Genomic DNA, 21,554 nt, shown 5'->3' with positions numbered 1-21,554 from the left:
GGCCGCTCTAATGTCCAAAATAATTTGATTTCTTTTATTTGTTAAAATTCTGGTGGGTGATTCGTCTTTGTATATTCTCGCATATGTGTGCAAGGTTGAAAAGACCCCTGTTAAATCCCAATCGCGCGCGTATTATAATCCCAAATCGAGCCTCTTATAAATCGCGTCACGGTTTTAATGAAAGACTTGTGGGCTCATTAACATGAAGTTAAAACGCGGGTAGGTAGGCAGGGATTCGGGCAGGCAGGGACAGGGGGACATAATTCGATAACGTCGGCCAATGTACTGGCAATGTCGTGCAATTATTGACACGCAACATTGGCGTTACATCAGCGGGAAAGGAGAAAAGCGTAGATTTATTTGAAAAATATTTAATAATAAACATTGACAATATACAGAGAAAATACGCCATAAGAAGTCGCTATGGGATTAATAAGAACCTAACAACTGGTCCAGACTTACAAAATATCATCAAATCAGACAATGATAAAGGTGTCACGAGTTACACCTTATATTCCTATCAATATTTCGCAAATAAAGTTCATCGAGTTGACCATATATTCTTGCTCTCTTATACCTCTTTTCTAGTTTTACTCTTTTACCGATTTCCATTAATTTCTCTTGCGAGCTCGCTACTGCATTGAACTCCCGGCGCGCACAAATCGCTTACGCGCGGTATGAGGATGAAATCCGCAAGGAGACACAGAGAGAATATCAACGGCGTTTCTCTTTGTGGATTCCGTTTTCCGTTTACTTTACATTTGCGAGAGAGAGAAGCGGAAAAAACAGGTGGCAATTTGAGCCGTTCGTTATCTCAGCGATTCGAACAGCACGTTTTCCTTCATTTGTCATTTTGTCTTCGTGCTATCTTAGAACGATTAATTAATTCGTGCTCTTGATTTCACCAATTTGTGGAGAAAGGGATACGAGTTTCTCATCCGTCACACACGCATACACACAGCACGGCACACGCACGCACACGCATCATGTCTCATATACAGATACATTAAACTTTACACGCACGCGTTGCTAGAAATATCATTAATAATAACGTCCTAATGTCATGGAACATCTTTCATTAATTTTTCTTGTAATAATTCGAAAAGAATAGCACGATGCTGCCGTGTGTCTGCTCGGGACAGTTTTCGCTGCGGGATCGTCGATTAAATTATACGCTCGCTCCTGATGTCGATTCTATGATCGTACGACAAAGGGGAAATCCTCCGGCAGCACCGTGCTCAAATACCTAGGATATGTTGCTTGTAAGATGTGTCGTTATGTAGTCATGTATTCATCTAGATTCATTTAAAAATCCCTTTACGGTATTTATCGTTAATTAATTATACGTATAATGTACGGTGCGTATCATTGAGTTATGTTACACTGCGCGATTCCACTAGCTTCTGGGTCTTATCATCGACGGGGGTAGAAATCAATCATCGGCGGAGTTGAAAATTCAGGCTCGAGACCCTCGTTTGCGCATCCGTCGTTAATTCGTCAGAACAGAAGAGATCCTCTCTGCACGTCGTGCAGATTCCGTATTTCAAACAATTTCACTCGAATCTGACGTGGATTATTTAAAATACGGACGTTTGCAGAAACGAGCTCTTCGATCCGCAAAGGAAGGTACGTTCGACGAGGATCGAAGACTAAAGTGACGGTGAAGAGGGGGGGTTTCGGGACATGAAGATACCGTAAACGTGCGGAAATTTGGCAGAAGTCGGTTGGACTTGCTCGTAAATTATAATATTATCATCTAGATATGTCGCGTTCTTTGTAGACAACGTTTTGAATAGCCGAAACAATTTTCCATCAATCCTCTCGTGATTCCTTTTTTTCCCCCAATAGTAAAGCAATCTAGTTTCATTTTTAGAGAACGAAATAAATCAACGAACGCTACTTTCTTTCACTGTCGAGAGGGCGAAACATAGAACACCGGGGAGTCGTGAGAGGAAGGGGAGAAGGCGGGGGAGAAAGAGAGCCGATCTAGCCTCTAGTTTCTATGAACATCTTGTACGATAGGCCTGCTTGCAACGGTAACGCGCATAGAGAAAGGGGGAATCGAGGAAAGGGAGTTGTGCATTTGTGACAAAATGGGACGCGACGGAACCGCGAAGGGAAACAGCGTCTCGCGCGGCTCTCCCGCCTCACTAATTTGAGCTTGACTTTTATTACGCTAGCCACTAATAGTAATAGCCTATCGATAAAGGTCTCGATTACGAGTAAGTATAAATTGTAATTACAGTGTACAATATACAGGGAGATAAACCTCGCAGAATCTCTCTCGTGTGCTCTCGTGTGCACCCGCGGTAAGTGCGGCTGCGAAAATCTCTATTTCCAAACGTATTCGTCTCTCGCTTCCTTTTATCATCTCTCCTCCGAGCCCGCGTACAGTTACTTGCGCTGCCTTTCACGCGGAAGGGAAACCGACAATTTTCCACGACTCGACAACCGTCATTCACGTACGACGAGCACGCACGTGTCACGTTCCGCGACAAAATCCATTTCTGGTATTCACTGCATAATCAATTAATTAATCTACGTTCATTAGTTTAACTTTACGAGAACCATGAGTATGTCTGTGTGGTTTCTTCTGCTTGCTTCTTTACAGTACTTTCTAAATTATAGTGCGTTCCTCGGCACGCTCCTCCACTTTATCTTTGTGCTCGAAAAATCTACGTTGATCTATGTACATGTACACGACGTTCGCGAAAGAAGAGAGAAAAAAAAAAGAGTTGTCGCGTTCTGCCTCGAGCGCCCTCGAGTCCTAGAGCTTAGCCTAATCCTAGTTGAAGATTAGATTAAAACGTAACGACGGCCAAACTACCTGCCGTACTTTCTAAAACATCTTTGTCATATTTGGCTATTTCACACTTCTTATGTTCTTTGCTCCTCCCTTCCGTCCTCCTTCTCCTCCTTACTCTCCGCCCTTCGGTTGCATCAGTTCGCATACACGTCTCTTTATTCCTGCCGTGCGCAACGTGGCGTAACATATCTTATCCGTTTACGTATAATATATACGATAAATCCTCGCTTAATTATTAATTTAACAGAGATATCACTCATTCGACTCAATGTGCGTACCATTTTTCTTTTCCTTTCGCATTACTCTCAAGTAGAGCATCTTTCTGTATGGCGCAGCTGTATATCTACTCGATCAGGAAGCAGTGTCACAAGAGAAAGATCTAGTGACCGAGAACGCCGATCGGAATAGAGACCGAAATTGACGGCGATTCAAAGACAAGCATCTCTACAGATAAACTAACAATTCCCCAAGAATGAGAAGTACATTTTATATAAAAAGTCATGTGCGTAAAGTTCAGTAAAGAATTTTCATAAAATCTTATATGTAAATACAAAAATTATATTTCATTATCAAGATACACAAAGTACACAAAGTCGATACCTCGCAACTAAAAAGGGACGAAAAAAGAAAGAAAAGCGCTGCTAACGTTACTCGAAAGTATCTATCCATAATCGGCGTTTCCGATTACTCGATGTATTTCGTTACAACTGACGTCGGCATTTAGCTGAGCCCAATCATCCCTTGCGATAAGAAGACGAATTCGTTTTACACAGGCGCGCGCGTCACTTCAACATCGAGGAACCGAAACGACCTGTTGAGTATGCAATGTCCACGCTAAAGAGTTGCTCGCACAATATTGCTTATTGCCGATCAATAGCGGTCCGACTTAGTGTAGCGGACAGAGCCCCGTGCGTTCGCGATGCGCCTTGCAAGATCGATCACACTAAAAGACGCATTCTACAAATCTATCTTCGTTTACATACTACTACTACATTCTCGTTCATTGGCGTCGAGATTCTGCGCTTAGCGATTACGAGGTGGATTCTGCTTAACGTTTACTGCAGTAAAAAAAATTGTCATGTCTGTTTCAGTCGCTTAACTAAATAAATAAGTAGTACACACTGGGGGAGGGGGGAGAAGGGGAAGGAGTATCGCGTGGCAAACTCAATATCGGATTCTTCTCAGGGAAAGAGGACGTTGATGAGACAATATTACCGTGTTCGCTGCTCCAATACAAAATTCGCCGCTGTATTCTTACGCAAAAGGATGTTAATAAAATTGCCGCACGAAATGTTTCGAAATAACCACTTCATGGAAGTAAATCTTAAATTCAAGTTTCAAAGAATTAAAACTATAAAACAGATCTTTTCAAGTTTCAACAGATCCTTCAAATTCTTGTCATTTAATGCAAGACGTACCTCTTTCGAATTTCGTTATTTAACAGAAAATACGTCGGTGTTCGATGTCGGCGAAGTCATAAAGTGAGAAAAAATTAGCTTTAATTTAGCTTAAATGTCCGGCAAATGGAGCATACGAAATGAGAATTCAGGGTCGAGGCGCTTGATCAAATTGTAAAAGATAAATGAGGCTCGAAGTTGCGCGTTATTGTAATCGAGGAATCGATTTGATTAGACCCTGCGCAATTAGAATCCGACATACTGTTTCGGAGGTCTTAAGCGGTTCTTGTCCCTGTCTTCTTCCGGTTTTTGCTACCCTTCTATGTTTACTGAGAACAGAGTTTCGGCTCGCAAACCTACGCATACACACGCGCGCAAAAAGCGCATACACACTTATTTGGCATAGAAACCCTACCGGTCATGTGGATGCCTTTATTTCTTTCTAGGTCGTTTTTCTTTTTTTTTCTTTTAAACTAGCTACCTAAAGATTCTCGCTTTCTCGGATCACCTCGTGCCGATTCGTGTCGACTGAAATCGTCAATGCCTTGCTGCCATAGCAGAGAAGTTACGTTTTACACTGTAGTAAAATATTACGTGTCACTTTGCGATAGTTGTATATTCAGTAACCGCACGTTTGCTCATGTTGATTCCATTACTGAAATAAATGTGCGTCAAATCATCCTACGATATTTGTGCGAAATGTTCAGGGCTCTCTCTCTCGATTCGGCAGCCCCTTCGAATTATTAACACTATCTGCTAATTTTAAACTATGAATGCAAATTGTATTGTGCAACGTTGTCTCTTAAACTGAAATAATTACAACAAATGTACAGCTATATTACAAATATCTCGGTAAATGGGCAAACGTGCATGAATCGGATGCATCGTATCGGTTATAATAGTAATGCATTTTACAAAAAACTATAAACAAGAGAGAGAAAGAGAGAAATATAACTACTGTCATATTATATTTCGTTTAGTGGCTTGTGAAACCTCTCGCGAGATTAAAACGCTTGGAGTCATGTTAATGTGTCGTTGAAAACACCTGACAAGTATAAATACGGAAATGTGGTGGCGTTATCGGGAATAATTTCGGGCAATAAAATTGGCAAGCGCGATTAGCACTGCCGTTAATTTCATTTTAATCTCAATGTTTGAAACTCACTTCAATTTGCTCAGACGAGCCAATCCGATTTGTCAGATGGAAACGAAAGTCAGGTAGAAAAGTCCTCCCCCCTGCGAATAGCTGCTGGCAGGGGAGCGACTTAGAGCTGACTTAGAGGCGACTTCCGGCCGAACACGACTCGACACTCCGATGCGCCGAACTCGCTGCCGCTGCTGCTGCATTTACTGACCGATTTTTCTCGCCCGTTTGCATATTTTCAAAGGTACTACTATTTCAAGATTCGACATAGACGCTTTGCGCTTACAACAGTTCCGATCTCGAACGGTCTCGGTGCTGAAGAAGTCAAGAACGGTCTCGTGTCTTCACGATGATCCCGAGTGGCAAAGGTCGGGAGTAAAACCGGCGGAATCAGCATGCACGGGTTCGTCGTTTCGCGGGTGATCTCGATGATGGCAAAGATGACGATGATGATTGAGTCGACTTGTGTCTGGTCATGTTCTGCTGAGTAATTGGAAGGCTCTCGCGCTCTGCTATCAACGATCCCATTTAGTATGGCGTGAACCTGTTGTAGCCACCTCTGTACACAGTTGCCTGCAAGGGATAGAAATTCATCAGACACAATTTCGGCGTTGAACAATTTTCCGAAACGAAGGGAGACGCCAAGTAACGCGAGCGGCGCCTCGCGCGGGGCTTTAAATCACGGTTACGGCGCGTCTGCGATGTAACGCGAGAGCAACCGGGCTCGAGCTGAAAAATTATTGAATCATCGCCGCGTTAAATCGAGGTTGGTCGAGAACGATTGAACTTCTTCACGAACGCGGCGCGCATTTCGTTCGGTCGTCCACGGACATTTACGCAACACGCGCCGCGCTCGCCGCGCAAGCTGAGACCAAGGCGCGGTCCGAACACGGTCGCGTTCAGAGGATAAATGCGAACACGAGCCATTAACTTTCGCCGCGACACAGTTCCCGCGAGTTGAAAATGCCCGGCATTAATAATTCATATGTGAGTGAAACGCGCCACGGCCGAGGTGGTCTCTCCTAACGCCCCGTTATTTACGGCGTGATAACGGGGGTGCTCCATTCTCCTCCCATACGGGTGTAGATCTGTGCGCGCGATTTAACGGCACTACCGTTAAATGAAATCGTAAAGATACAACGCCGTGATCGAAGCTCTCTTCTTCTTACCCCGTAACCCGCCACAGGTCCGATGCCATGCCCGAGGTAGGGATCGGCGTATTCACGCCCGTAACTGCAAGAACAATGAAGAATCGATTGTTAATACCTTGAGCTTTATCGTCCCGATGCGGTTGAACGATTTCATGCATGCATATTTATCCGCCCTCCGCGATTTTCCCCGCTAGCGAGGAAGATCGCAAGAGGGGCTGAATGAAACGTGAGAAGTGGAGAACGCGTATATGAAATCGAATTCTAATACTCATATCTGTACTTGATATTCCTTCTGTCGTTTACGTTGGAAGGTACCGATAGGTGTGCATTAAGCGCGCTTTAAGGTTTCTTGGAGGGTGTGTCTGGACTTTCGGGACGGGTCTGGATTTCGGAAATGCATCTGCGACTCCTAAGAGGCCGTCCGCGGCGTCGGGACTTGCTGCAAGGAATGGACTTTTCGTGTTACAACTCGTGCTGGTGATCAATAATTCTCCTCTTTCGGAGAATTAACATTTTTGTTGACGAGGGCTAAAAGGGAGACGAGACGAAAGCGTTGGGGGTTGCTGCCGGAGGTAAAGGAGGATAGTGAACATCATCAGGGATGGTGGGATCAAGGCAATTCATCGCGATGTTCAATACATGATATATGCCTCGACCTCACTCTCGTAATGGGGTCGAGCCAATGACTTCAAAGCGTCCCCCCAATCTACACGCGTGCATCTGCGTGTCAGTACGAGACTGCATACTGACCACAGTTATGATGGGAGAATCATGGCCCTTCATATCGGTAATGAAGACGTTATGCGTTGTAATTCCGAATGTAACGAGTTTGTTGTTACGAGAATGAGCTCGGGGTGTACAGTGACGGACCGAATGGTCGCGACACTGTTTTTTTAAACGAGTTTAGGAACGCGCGTTTAGATTAGGCTCTACGTCCCGAAATATTTTCTCTGACGAAAATCTTACTAGAGAAATAGATGCTCGAAATGGTTCCCGAATGTGACCACCGAGCGAAGTGTCGGAGAAGATTTTGAAACGTCACCGTGACTCTAAATGCACTTGTTCCTAAACTCATTTTAAAAAAATGTTGCAACCATTCTGTCCATCACTGTACAAGTACCAAAACATGCGAATGTTTCACGCGATCGCTCTGATACGTTCTATATATTATTTTTAAATACAACGATCAGTTATCATAGATTTTCTTATCGCGTACACGGAAAGAAAACGATGTTGCATCAAGATCAGTATAATTGGAATAAAATCGTTGAAACAACATCAGTATTGATAAATGAAAAGCATCGGATAGTTGTCTTAATGATCTAAATATTTAGTTTAAATAAAAACCCATAGCAAGTACAATGGAGCGAATTATCTATGCTTGTTTAATTCAAGCGACTTCATTTTTTTCCCGTGTATTAAGCATTTCTCAAGACGTATCTTAAACAATTACCGCAGTGCATTAATTAAAAATGTATGTATAGCTGAGAAATATTACAACGATACAACGAACGGTGCCCCGAGTAAAACATAGCGATATAACAGACGTTAAATAACGAGTTGTAAATAATTCATATGAGATAAATGAAGCACCGTTTCAAAGGAAAAACCTCGAGACCCCACGAGAAAAGCGCGTTCGCGAAGAAAAGTCGCAAAGCTTCCTCTCTGTAAGAGGAATAAAAGGAGTAAGTTCGTAAAGTTTTCTTCTCCTCCCAGAGATCTATGCTCTTCTTCCGGCGTCGTACGAGATATTTCTAAATTTACCGAGCTACATTCAATCAATTCAGAATCATTCCTCGTTTACTTCTGCACGTACTTCTTGTCAACAGATTTCTTTTTTTTATTAAATAAGATCAGTGAGTAATTCAAGAGTCACATATTCCCTCCAAAAAGCTGACTCCAGTCTCGTTAAATATGAGAAAAGCGCGTTCGCGAAGAAAACTTCCTCTCTCCGAGAGGAACAGGAGGAACAAGCTCGAGAAGTTCTCTTCGCGGATACTCAGCGTTGCGCGAGATATCTCTATAAATTTACCGAACTACTGCATTTAATCGATTCGGAATAATTCTTCAATTAATTCTGCACGTGCTTCGTCAACAGATTTTTTTTAATTAAATAAGATCAGCGACAGATAAATAATTCAATACTAAAAGTTACATATTCTTGTTAAAAAAAACCCCCCCGATTCCAGTTTTGTTAAATAATCCGCGGACGGAAGCTGGCTCGCTAAATCTAGGACGTCCTATATATCGAATGGCAGAAGGGGAGAGGGGGAGAGACAGAGAGAGGTCCTGGAGGATTCGTGGTGAGTGAGAGTACATACACGGGGGTTTCGGGTGAAAATGTGGTGCACTTACCCCGCGACTGCGGCATATCCTGCGACCGGTTGTGCCGCAGCTGCAGCTGCGCCGTATGCGCGCGCAGCCACCGCCGTGTACGTTGCTGCAGCTGCGTACGTAGCCTGCTGTGCCGTTGATAGTGGTGTCTTCAACAACGGTGATGCTGCGGCCGCCGCTGCAGCGGCCTGAAACAACAACCATGACCCGCCATGCAAGGCTCAAGCAAGCTCGGAGACAGACAGAGAGGATGATCTCAGCGAGAAACGATACTAATACGATCGTTCCTAGAGGCGTCGTGTCGTTGCACACAGAAAACGTAGCTCTAACTCCGCGGGAAGTGACAATTGCGGCTGGAAAAGAGGCGCAGAACGGAAAGAACATCGGGGATAATGTACTCAATTACAGCCATTATCAATGAAACTGCAGGTGTTGAATAAAATCAAATGGAAACTTTGAAATGGACGTGCGCTTTTTCCAATCGTAGCCTCAATTGATCAATGTGACAGTCTACTTGATGCGAAAGAAATATACAGACAGTTTTAATTAAAAATGATTTAAATATCAGATATGCATTAATTAATAACATAACGCAATAATAATGGAACGCAACTATGAACGCGACGTCAACGCATGTGTAATTTTGCTCTATGTTGTGGAAAAATATTGTAATTTCAACAGGATCACTTTCTCCTGTGCGGTTCTAAAAAAAACAGCTTCTGTTTTTTTTAAGCAACGTTACACATGTATTGTAGTCTTACGAAAACATACCTTTAATAAAATTTCTATTAAAAAATTCGTCTCGACAAAGGATTTTCGAAATAAACGGAATGTACTACTGTCTAACTGTTTGCTAACGTTTTCTATGTACAATTACTACATGAAACGCATCAGCGTTGTTCGTTGCGACATCGATAGAACAGCGAGATGCAACAGCCGAGTGACATTTTCAGGCTTGAATATATAGGGGGGAAAAAAATATTGTCGAAAACCTTTTGCGTCGCATTTCTCTCGCTGTTTTAAAAATGTCAGTGCATGGATATTCAAACATTTCGAGCATATAACTAACTGTGACACTCGAAGCTATATTTTATATAAGCTCCGAGGGGAATATATATTATTTACAAGGAACACATGATCTGGTCGAAACTGATGACGTTCAATTGATTTATGACACCAAGCGACTATATGTTTAATCGAATGAAATTTCGCGACAATGCAAACATTCCGCTTTCTAATTGCGAGTCCTAAAATACAGAAACGTACTGAAAAACAAGGATTCTTCCGTCGTTTGCACTAATCTCGAGACTATTTTTTTTTCCGTACACAATGAAATGCCGAATGAGAAAAGTGTACTTCGGAAATCTTTTCGACGCGGATACTTCTTTTGTTCCACATAAAAAAAAATCGGAGAGATGTAAAAATGTCATGCCACATGAAGATCCATGAAAGTAGCCACGGTGCAAGGCGAAAGATTTGAAAACTACAAAATATATACGAAGTAGAAAAGAATTGGGATGGCGAATCGCCGGGCTTCCTCTCCTCTCCAGTCTCGGCGCAGGCCTCGGCCGATGGAGGAGAAACCGTTCCAACAATGAGTCCCTTCCGAAGCGAAATACCTTTGGCTTTAAGTAATACAAGGCGAAACGGAGGTCTGTTTCAACAACGCAACTGTCGAAGCGAGCAAAAAGGAAAATTCTCAATATGACAATAAATAATCTGACCTCTCTCGGCGCGTCGACCGTGTGCTCGCCGACTATTGTGCTCCAGGCAATAAGTAACTTCGCTCGAGCGAACCTCAAAAGGGCCGTTCGTAGTAACGACGCAGTTGGAAATAACTAGGATGTTTAAATAGCGAACCCTCATAAGTGTTTGCACGCAGCATCGAAATCTCGCTCGGTGTACCAAGGGGATTTATGCCCGATGAAGATAGGGCTGTTGAGCGCGGCGCTCATTGGCGCCGGCACGATGGCGGGGGGGAGGATCTATGTGCATGCATCTAGGATGTGCAATCCGATACGCCGATGTATATGTATTCCATTACGCGACAACGTAACACGCGCGCTCAGATGCTCGCGATTTCCATGACATTTCCATTCGCGCGTTTGACCTCAACTCGAATGCAGTTTGCTCAAACATCGTCGTGTCAAGAGTGCTCCCCCGAAAGCCCGGGGATTAAGTTCCCCGTTTTAACCCCCCCCCCCCCGATTGTTCGACCACGTTGTTAATTTATTATTGCGGAATTGCTGTTACGTGCGTAACATTACAGGAGACACGCTCTATGCTTTTACAAAACAGTATAATGGGGCAATTACAGCTGAATATTATAAGAACGATTAATAAGTAATTAGCGGAACAGCCGCATACAATAGGTTTATATCCAGAGTTGGGAAAGTTACTTTATAAAAATATCTAGTTACGGTTGTAGTTTTTTCCCCTAAAAATGTAACTAGTTACAGTTACAAGTTACCTATTCTGAAAAGTAACGCGGTACAGTTAGTTACTAAAAAAAAAAATAACGACTCGTTAGTTTGCAGTTATTTTCTTGCAATGAAAATAAAAATATCAAATCTGCATATCAATTGTAAAGGCGTTTATGCGCAAGTGCAAGGCTTAATGCGATCTGTGGAGGTTTAAAAAATATATAAAGTAACTATTAATGTAACTGTTGAGTCACTGTTACAGCTCGAGAGAAAGTAACGAAGTTAAGTTAGAGTTACAAAAAAAAACTGACTGTAACTACTCTGTACAAGTAACGAGTTACTTCCCAACCCTTTCTTGATATCTATATTACATAAATGTGATCAAACTTTCGTTTCGCCGTAGATTTTACTTGAATTTGCGTAGCCGAGTATTTTTACGACCAAAATCGAGATAGAACAGTAATTGAACTCGATCAAAAGTCGCCGCATATCAAGTTCGCGAACAAATCTGCACTCCATGTAAACGGAGTATCACGCAAATTGCTAATATATTATGTACAATTTAATATTAGCTATTCGATGAAACTTCACTTAAATATTAAATAGATGAATTATCATTTCATTACTTCAATATTAACACAAAGAGCGACAATGCAAAAGGAATATTACAGCACTGCCACTCCTAATTCCGAAACGTCAAGCATTATTATACCGTCCGCACTGATCAGTATAGTTATTTCGTAATTAATAAAGGAAAGCGATGCAAAATGTATTCTGGAAATTTCCAGAATACTAAATCTGGTTGCTCGCACGAAGGAATGTTATAATGTTACACTGCGAGCGTTGTCCATCGCGCGCGCTAGTCAGTAGGATTCGTTACTGCAACAAGTTTAATGGAAAAAAAACGTCGTATGAAAGAAACTCAACGATTCTGTAACACACGTCCGCCCACAATTTGTTTGTAACAAGGGGGTAACCGCCAGCTGAAACGTTGTCCCACCGATTACATGATTTCATTTGATTTCATACGATTTCATCTAATTGCAAATAATTTTCTTATATGCATTTCTTATGTGCTTAAAAATACGTGACGTTGTTAAATCTCAAAAAGCTCTAACAAGTGAAGAAACTTAAAAATAAAGACAAAAGGATTACATGGGGATTTCGTAAAGACTTCGTGATGATTTCAGAGATACGATTACATTAAGTGGTTGCCCCCTTGGTTTGTGAGTTCTCTGCAGAATTTGAAATCGAGTTTCACCAGGCAAAAATACTGGAGCGCCAATTATGCACTTATTAGCATTACAGCAACATTGAAATTCAAAGTTTTTCAGTTTTAAAATACTAAGGTCCGATAGCAAACCCTTTTACGGTGGACAATCGAAAATGAAAAATTCGAAAAGTGACGTAACTTCGATCGAGAAGACACTTTTCTTGGATCAGTCATAGAATTTAGAGAGAGAGAATAGAATATTCTGCCCACGGTGTACGCGCGACGGATTAATAATGCAGACAGGGGATAAAATTTTTTTTACCGGAACCGCTCGCAATTCCGTAAGAACGACAGAGTTACCGGGCGTTCAATAATTTTTGACATCGCGGCGAATAACGGGCTGCAAGCAGCGATTTGCAGAGCAAATTGGCTGGCCGGCTCGCGTATCGCGACGAAAACACGATTTAGTCGGCGCCAGAAACTTTCGGCGGTCAGGAGCGGGTTGTTATTCGACGTTTTGTCACGAAAAAAGACAGCGAGGAATAGTCGCGGGGGGAGGCAATGCAGCGAGCGAGCTGTTTTGCCACCGGGAAGAAAACAGGACGACGAGTATTGAAAGTCGGAGCCGAGAGGCGCCAAATTGCTCCGCGGATATTCTCGGGCGGAATTTCGTTCTCAAACTGTTCAAAACAGGGGTGGGGGGGGGGGGTAGGGTCTCTCGTCGAAGGGCAGCGACGTGGTCCTCACGACTCGGTCCTGCCGAGAATTATGTAATCCCCTCAGCGCGTGCACGGCCGCAAGGACCCGCTTTCGATGAGATATCGTCGGAAACAAGGGGGCAATAATTTCTCGCCGAATTCAATTTCCGGGGGCAACCGAGCGGAAGTGCCCGAGATCGCGGCAAAAAACGGTCCTCTTGTCGCGTGCGAAACCGGCGATTATAGCTTTTTATCTCGCAGTTACGTCGATTCAGCGCCTCGTTGTGGTCGGTGTCTGCTTTTTCTTTTTTTTTTCCTTCTCTCCTTCTTTTGACGTCGCGTCACGTCCTTTCTCGCGCTTCGTACTTTCGCGTCCGAGACGGCCCGTTAAACGGCGCAACCGCAGACTCGAAACCTCTATTTACACTGTGGTGCAGGTGAAACGCTTAACAATTAAATCCTGACGGTGACGAAGATCGCGGCAAGTAAGAGCTAAGCTTTGCTTAAGCGCTTCGATGCGCGAGAGATAGCGTCGTCTGTAATGCAAAGAGAATAGAATTGTGCAACTCGCTTCGGCGATTTTCGAATTTTTATGACGGAAGGACGACAAATATATTCACCATTTTATTCTATCATTGTTAAAAATGTTATTCAGCGAAGTTCGCTATCCTTCAAAATTTTCGACTCCAGCGCCTTCGTCTTCTCGCGCGTGTTAACAAACATTTTCACATGTTGTAATAACAAGAACTGCAATACCGCACGTCTAATTGATTTTAATAATTAAAAGCAGCGGTTACGAAATTTGAAGACCAGTCTGTTTTCTTTCGGTTGCTTTGATGTTCTCTCTCTCTCTTCGCTTCCCCGTTTCTTTAGGTACCTTTCATTAGCGTTAAATTATGTACCAACAAGAAAAAGATAAAAGCTCCAATTTTTATTCGCGACTACGAAAATACCCGATAGATAACAAGAAGGCAAGAACACCTTTTGCCAATTACAGCATACAAGTACACGGTATATAGTATAAAATATATGTATGCGTTATTTGCTGATTGAGACCTAAACTGCAGGTCCCCGACGAGCCCTCGAATTTTAAGTTAACGAAAAGACTTTCGAAATATTTCGCGGATACGGCGTTCAATTCCCCTGGAGAAGGCACGCAGATTAAATCGGCCGAGCTAATTATCGGGCCAAAGTTAAATAAGCTAAACACTTTAATTGCAAACTTTCCACGATTTCAAAAGCTGATCTTGAACGTTTTGATATTGCTTAGTCTGTATTATACTTGACGTAATAAAATGGGAAAGTAAAATTATTATTATTAGAGGGAAGTCCCCTATTATGAGACAAGTTCCTAATATCAGACAGCATCATCTATTGGTTCCACCATGAATTTATTGCATCAAAGTGAAATCTGTTTAGTGGGAAATTGATTGTTAGATCGTGTGATCGTCACCAAAAAAGATTTGTGATTGAATTTGGGACGTCGAAAACCTGCTATCTCATAATAGAGGACTTTCCTCTATGAAAATGTAAGATAAAATTTCTACAGAATTGAAAGCTGTAGAGAGTAATTATTATCGCGAGTCTTCCTTTCCTTTAAAATCTAGCTTTGCGAATTAACCGCGGACTACAACCACAATTTTATGAAAATTATTACACGCGAACTGTCATGTATTTCTTTCCCACTTGACGTGAATTATTCACGTGTTTTTCTCAGAAAATCCTTCAGCTTTCCAATTTAAATTCTACGATTAACGTCTCGGAAGTAGGGAAAATGCAGGAAATTTGTATAAACAGCTAGAATATACGGATAGCGATTTCGCGTTGTATGCCGTTGACATTTAACGCGCGAATATCCTCGCGTAGATCTGGCCAGGATGAACCCGTCAGTCGTTAAATGACAAGCGTTTTCCCCGATGACGTTGATTTACGGCGGTCTCTCGACAAAGTCGAAGAAGAGCTTGGCAATTGGACCGACTCTGTTACGACGGGCGGGTCGTAAATTCTCGTGCGAATGAGGCTTTGCCACCAACGAAAACGTGGGTGGCAACGAAAACGGCGCTCGGCTGACGAAGGCCCCCCCCCCCGCTTGGCCTCCGTCGAATTCGCAGATTGAGCCGCCCAAATTAGCCGCGAAAAATTCTCAACGCGCACGCCTAGACAATTTATGACCCAGTTCGAAGACACCTTTCGCGCTTTCCGATCACGAATTTTCACCGGACGCGAAAATCCCGTTTTCCCGTTGGCGCCAATTAACGCCTCGTTAATCACGCTTGATTATTATTTACGTGCGCGATTCGCTACTAAATTTATCTTCGCGCTCGCACATCATCGAGGAGCGATTTATTTAACGTTCATTTTGGTCCAAACGACAAGGAAGTAATGTTGCATTTTTGTAAACTGCGATAAGAACGACTGAAACTACAAATAGAGCCAATAGTAGTTTCATGTTAGCCCAACATCGTTGCTTCAATTTTCAAGATTAAAATTTTCCTTATTTATTAATTTACGCGATTTCTAGACATTTGCTGTTCGTAATAAATTTCTTTACAAGAGATATGAAAATTCTTGCGGCAATATACTTTGACGCTACGACATTTATAACAAGACATTCGCACAATAACGTCGTCATCGGTGGACTTTTGAGATGTCTGCCAGTGATGGTCTCGTAAAGTAGTTATTCGTGTGTTTAATGCGTCCAACAAATGGTCGTTGCTCAGTGATTCATAACTGCAAAGTGGTCTACGCTTTAATATCCATCGGATATTTGTGATTGTAATGCATGTGTCGTTTGCTTAGGTCTTTATAGACGTATTTTCGGTGTAAGGCGATCTCCCTTAGAACAGCAGACCGTTCAACCAAAATTGATTACGCCATGTCGAGCCTGAGAATAAGTTCTAGATACGTCGTTAAAGCTTGTTCCGTTTGAGGCAGCCACGTGATAAAATACAAATCGTGTATTCGAATGTATTTTCCCGTGATCGAAGCATCCTGTCAAAAGCACACGGAGAGAATTTTCTCTTAAGATTTATCCTGAAAATCGTGTAATCGTGGGACAACACGGCAACAATTTCGAAGAATTTTATGAGGGTTCTTTTGAAATTTTACCATACATTTTACTGGTAAAATGTATGGTAAAGTTTCAGAAAGCTCTCATAAAGTTGTTTAAAATGTCATGTTGTCCTACGATTACACGATTTTCAGGATAAATTTTAAGAGAAAGTTCTCTCCGTGTACTTTTGACAGAATGCTTTGCTTACAGGAAAATATATTGTGGGACAAGACAGCATTTCGAAGAATTTTATGGGAGTTCTTTTGAAATTTTACCATACATTTTACTAATAATTAGACTTGGTATACATTTTACTAGCAAAATGTATGGTAAAATTTCAGAAAGCTCTCGTAAAGTTGTTCGAAATGACATGTTGTCCCACGATTACACGATTTTCAGGGTAAATTTTAAGAGAAAGTTCTCTCCCCGTGTACATCCTATTGTACTTGAGAGTCCCGAATTAAATATTACAAGATCCCTGATTCTTTTCGTAGTTAAGTGCGAAGAAATATTTTTACATTTAAACATGTGATGGGTTCGCTACAACACCATATAATTAAGGTACAAATTGTGGCACGACTACCGTCTACCTTAGCTTTATCTAATCACACGAAACCCGCCTACGCCATTTGTCTACTGGCCTGCGTAATACAAAGCTCCCTCGAAATTGAGGAACTCCAAACGACATACTTAATTGCGTGCACTTATCACAAAATGTTTACTCCACTTGTCAGAGGCCTCCTACGACGTATTGCTAAGATCTTTGCGACGCATGCTCTACTGACTGGAAAAAAGGCGACATTACATGCTGTCTTTCACGCTAATATCAATCAAGGATCACAGAAAAGAAACGAAAAAAAAGACGCAACATGGTCGGAGAAGAAAAAAACCTCGTCAGCTGAAACACTCTTCTACAGCTCCCCTACACGACTTTCCATCGGAGGAAAAGTTACAGCGAGATTTTCATGGAAGGGATCTTTTCTGTTTTTTTCCTCCTTTCTTTTTTTTCAGTAAAGATCGGATTGGGAACACGTTTAACTAAGTAGTCGCCGACAATCGGTGAGCACTTCAATCTTGCGAACAAACGAAAACGTGAAAAGAACATAGAGAGAACAGACTGAATAAAACGGAAGAAGAAAAAGAGAGTAAAAGGGATGTGTATAGATAAAACAGACGGAGAAGACGAGAGAAGAACAGGCGGACCCTTAATTCCTACCTCCAGGGCGGGCGCTTTAGCCTGAAACACAAACGGCAAACCTGAAAAGAAATTCCGGAAGGATACCGGACGGCGAAAACTCGAGCTCGAGTTTTTACACGAGGGAATTAAGTCCTCGCTTTAAGCGAGTTTAAACCCTCCCTCCGTTTTCCGATGCAAAAGTCTGTACAATCGACGCGCGTTAACGTTATCCCTGTCCAAACGCTACTTTTCTCTTTTCTTTCGCGATTATATATCGTCGCTTAATAATCATCCCTTTAAACAGCTGAAGATGACGGGAGAAGAATATAAAGGGGGAGAAAACGGGGACAAAGACGATGCCGAAGGTGCATGATGAAGATGCATTTAGGCAACAAGATGCAACAAGATGCCGCATTGAGAGATGGCAGAGTACTCTCGTATAAATGAAACCGTGAATTTCGTCTCAAGACTGCGCGTCCTAAGATAACCAATCCGATAGTTAATTATGCACGACAATTCGAAATGTAATTCAATGTTAAAAGATGCAGCTTATCAAATCTGCTGTTCTCTTTTTCTTTCTTACCGAAAACTCCATTGGAGAAGAGATGTTTCTATCAGTGCACGTTAAAAGGACAGCCAACTTACCAAAAACACGTGGTAAAAATTACTCTTTATATTGCTGTGGTGTTTTTCGGCAAAATGGAAATCTTAAATTAAATTTTGTCAAATTATTTTCCTTCGCCAATTGATTCAGAATTTTGTTTGAACTTTTAACGTAACTTTCACTAGAATCAAAATTTTTATTAAAGATATACATTTGCTGGGAATGCGATTAGAGTGAAACAAATAGAACCGTTCTCGTCGCCAACAGCGGTCCGTTGTAGTTGTAGCTGAGATTTGACAATTGTTTTTTGACGAGAAGCTAATTTCAAAGGGGACGCCAACAAAACGGTCGAATGTAAAATCCATTCACGCGGGAATGGTGTCGGAGAGACAGCGTCATCGGGGCAGAAATAATCATCTCGACGGTTAGCAGTGCTCGCTTTTTTTCGATCAATCCTGCCGGATGCATCGGGATTTTTACATGAATGGAACGAAAGAGAGAGAGAGAGAGAGAAAAAGAGGAAGAGAAAGAGAACAAAAGAGACAGGCGAAAAATGAGATGCAATGAGAATGGCGAATGGTCGGGACAATGTGGAGATAGGGATGGCGTAATTGTTATCGGTTTCTCTCTCGGCGTTCTCTCGTGTGTGCAAGCCTGGCAAAATGTGTGTCAACTAACGTCAGCTGTTGCTTGAGGCCATTCCAGCTAAACGGGTCCACCAAGAGATTATGGACTTTAGTCAAAATCTCTGCGATCATTTGTCTCGTCTTACAGATACCGCGCCGCATTCCGCTTCCGGTGCACGTGCGAATAAGCGTTTTCCGTTTGCCTTTCCAACGGGCCGCACTTACCGTTGAGAATATTTCGGGCTTGCAAAAGGGGCGATTAACAGCGTAACGACTACGATATTACGAGCCCCTTACAATCTTTTGAATGCTGCACGTACAATTATGGAAAAAAAAATGTTTCACTGCCGTCGAGTTTAATGACGTTTATTTGCAGCCAGTGTGCTTCTAGGAAATAGAGATTCATTTCTAAAATGTAATTAAAAAACCTACAATGTCTGCGAAGAAATTTTCAAGAAGAAGAAAACAATTAAGTCTTACTATTCTATTAATTACGCGGCTAGATCATATTTCCATAACAATTTTTATATCTAATCTCGTATTAGTAGACTAAACGCTTTTGTTTCGCGCATCGTCGAAACAACGTCGGCAGAAAGAGAGGATTCACGGAAGAAATTTCATCGTCGAGCTTTATCGAATCGTAGTCGTGGAACACTGCAAGCTCGCGTCGAACGTTTTGTATCGATTCCATCAGAGTTGGTCCGCCGATCGCCCGATTAATTATGTCCGCTCGATGTCCGTGTAGCGCAACATAATGAAAACGCGTCAACGCTCGCGAGGGTTTGTTTTCCGATTAATAGCCGATTATCAGTCGGTGATCGCGACGTGATTGATTATCGCGCCGTTTCCATTTAACTATGCGCGCTCCGCTGTATTCTTCGATTTAATTAAAAACTCGTTCGAGTATCTCGATAGCCGCAGATCTCTCTCTCTCGCTCTCTCGCTCTCTTTCTCTCCGTTTCTCTGCGGTCGCGCGTGCACCAGAAGCGGAGAATAATCGTCCGCGGGAATTAGCGGAAATTGAGAAATGTCTCACCTGCAACCTGTAGTTGGGATCCTGCGACGCTGCGTGAGCTGCGAGGAAGGGGTCGTAGTAAACACTGTAAAAAAAAACAAAAAGCACCAATGAGTACGAACGGCTTATCCGCTTGTCCCCCGCCTACTGCTGCGCCCGTAGGGGATTACCGAATTTTCGGATTTTACGATTCTCTCTGCGAGGTGTAATTAACGTTACAACCGCCGGTCCAATTATTTCTATTTAAAAAGATTCAATACCTCCCATTTATATAAATATCTCCGTTGAAAAAAAAAATAACGTGTTTTGCAAATTCGACGGCCCCTGTATTTTGCGCGTATAAAGTATTTACAAAGACTCCGATATATCGAACGCGAATAGGGACACGTTCGGGTAAAAGCTGTCACTTCAAAGAATTTTTAATCTTCCGATTCAATAATGCACGGCGCACGTTTAATAGACGTCGCATATTAAACATTGCGTTCGGTCGAGAATAAAATTGGAAATTTATTTCTGGGTGCACGATAATCCCCGCTTTGCAGAATAATAAAGGACGACAGAGGCGATAAACTTTGTCCCCCGCGACTACGCGACAACGCGAAGTTTGTTTTATGCGCGAAGATCATAAATTATGCCGAGGAAAAGGTTGATTGCTTTATATTGCATCCGCACAGAAGCATTCGCAATGGAATTAGTTTTATGAGTAGCTCGCTCCCATTATTATCCTCGTTGGAGGAGATCGTTGTTAAAAGTCTATTTAACTTGAATAAGTAATAATCTTGTTTTAAAAGACCCGGGGAAAAAAAAGCCTGTTGACTTTATGGGATGCGAATTCGCGCTTCGTTTCGACTGTCAGGAATGAAAAAAGTTACGGAACGAGGTAGGGGGAGACCGGGGACAAAAAGTAACCAGAGACAAACGGAACAGATGCGAGAGAACACACAAATAAATACAAATATCCGCGACCGGGGCTAATTGTTTTTATTCTTGTCGACACGCGCGCGCCTTAAAATCGATTCGCAATTTCATCCCTGGTCTCCCTTTTTTAACGCGCGATATGGATATTTTGCAAAATGCGAGCGTAATTTCAGGAGTGAGCTTAACCAAGCCGACAATGATAAAAAATTGCGCGCATAAATGTTTTGTCCGACTTCGCTTGATGCTTTTAACGGTTCGATACCACCCGATGCTATTAGATCCGCGGAAAATGTAAGTAATCGAAAACAGTGCAGCGGCATTACGTGAAATGCACATGAATATTGCGTTTGGCAAGCGCGTGGGATTGCCTTGGAAATAAAATGAACGCATGTCTTTTGCTTTGTCAATATTGGATTCAGCAAAAATCATTTCTACGTTATACAAATCTTCGTGAGTATAATCGAGTCTATCGTTTTGTTGCATTACTCTTATCACGGCTCAGTGTAAATTCGAAATCGTTGGAAACTGCAGGCTGCTCTTGCAAATTATCACGGAATCGTGTACGCTGCAAACTACAAACTGCCTTTGTAAAGAGGACGGATTTCCAAAGCATCACGAAAATATTTACAGGCAGACAATATACGATATTTCAGGCCGATAAGACAATACTACATATACGCGGTAAATAGCTAGACCCAGTTCGTATCGAGTTTGAAAACAAATAGGATATAAATATGTTTATGCCTCAACTTTCTTTCGACCGTTTTCATTGTTTCCCCATACGCAAAATCCACTCCTGAAATTATACAAATATTTTACGAAATACGCCTCGTATTTATTTAGGGGGGGGGGGCTGTGTTAACGCCCTATGTGCAACGATGTACGCGAATTCAAGATAAAACGCGACATTTTCTTCTCTCTAATTTGTTTTACGTTAATAATTTGCGTTTATAAATGAAACGACACGGGCGTTAAATTAAAATGCGTAACTATATA

General features: G+C 42.1%; 1 protein-coding gene across 4 annotated transcripts in view; it reads right to left on the bottom strand.

Moving 5' to 3' along the window:
- Nucleotides 1-355: 355 nt before the first annotated feature.
- The window catches only part of LOC105569714 (RNA binding protein fox-1 homolog 2), a 281,021-nt gene continuing 259,822 nt past the window's right edge, over nucleotides 356-21,554 (bottom strand). For 2 of the 4 annotated variants that reach the window (XM_012026391.1, XM_012026389.1), the window contains exons 10-14: nucleotides 19,662-19,725; nucleotides 18,678-18,704; nucleotides 8,854-9,020; nucleotides 6,517-6,580; nucleotides 356-5,920 (exon numbers count right to left, since the gene is read on the bottom strand). In XM_012026391.1, coding sequence (XP_011881781.1) covers nucleotides 5,876-5,920; nucleotides 6,517-6,580; nucleotides 8,854-9,020; nucleotides 18,678-18,704; nucleotides 19,662-19,725 — 367 coding nt within the window. In that variant the 3' untranslated portion in view covers nucleotides 356-5,875. Of the gene's footprint in view, nucleotides 5,921-6,516; nucleotides 6,581-8,853; nucleotides 9,021-17,434; nucleotides 17,456-18,677; nucleotides 18,705-19,661; nucleotides 19,726-21,554 lie in introns of all 4 variants that reach the window. The other 2 variants (XM_012026390.1, XM_012026392.1) reach the window with 2 other exon arrangements.

The sequence above is a fragment of the Vollenhovia emeryi genome, unplaced genomic scaffold (genome assembly GCF_000949405.1).
Source record: "Vollenhovia emeryi isolate VEMERY1.0 unplaced genomic scaffold, V.emery_V1.0 DF939123.1, whole genome shotgun sequence".
Lineage (NCBI taxonomy): Eukaryota > Metazoa > Arthropoda > Insecta > Hymenoptera > Formicidae > Vollenhovia > Vollenhovia emeryi.
This window is presented reverse-complemented; position numbering and strand designations above follow the sequence as displayed.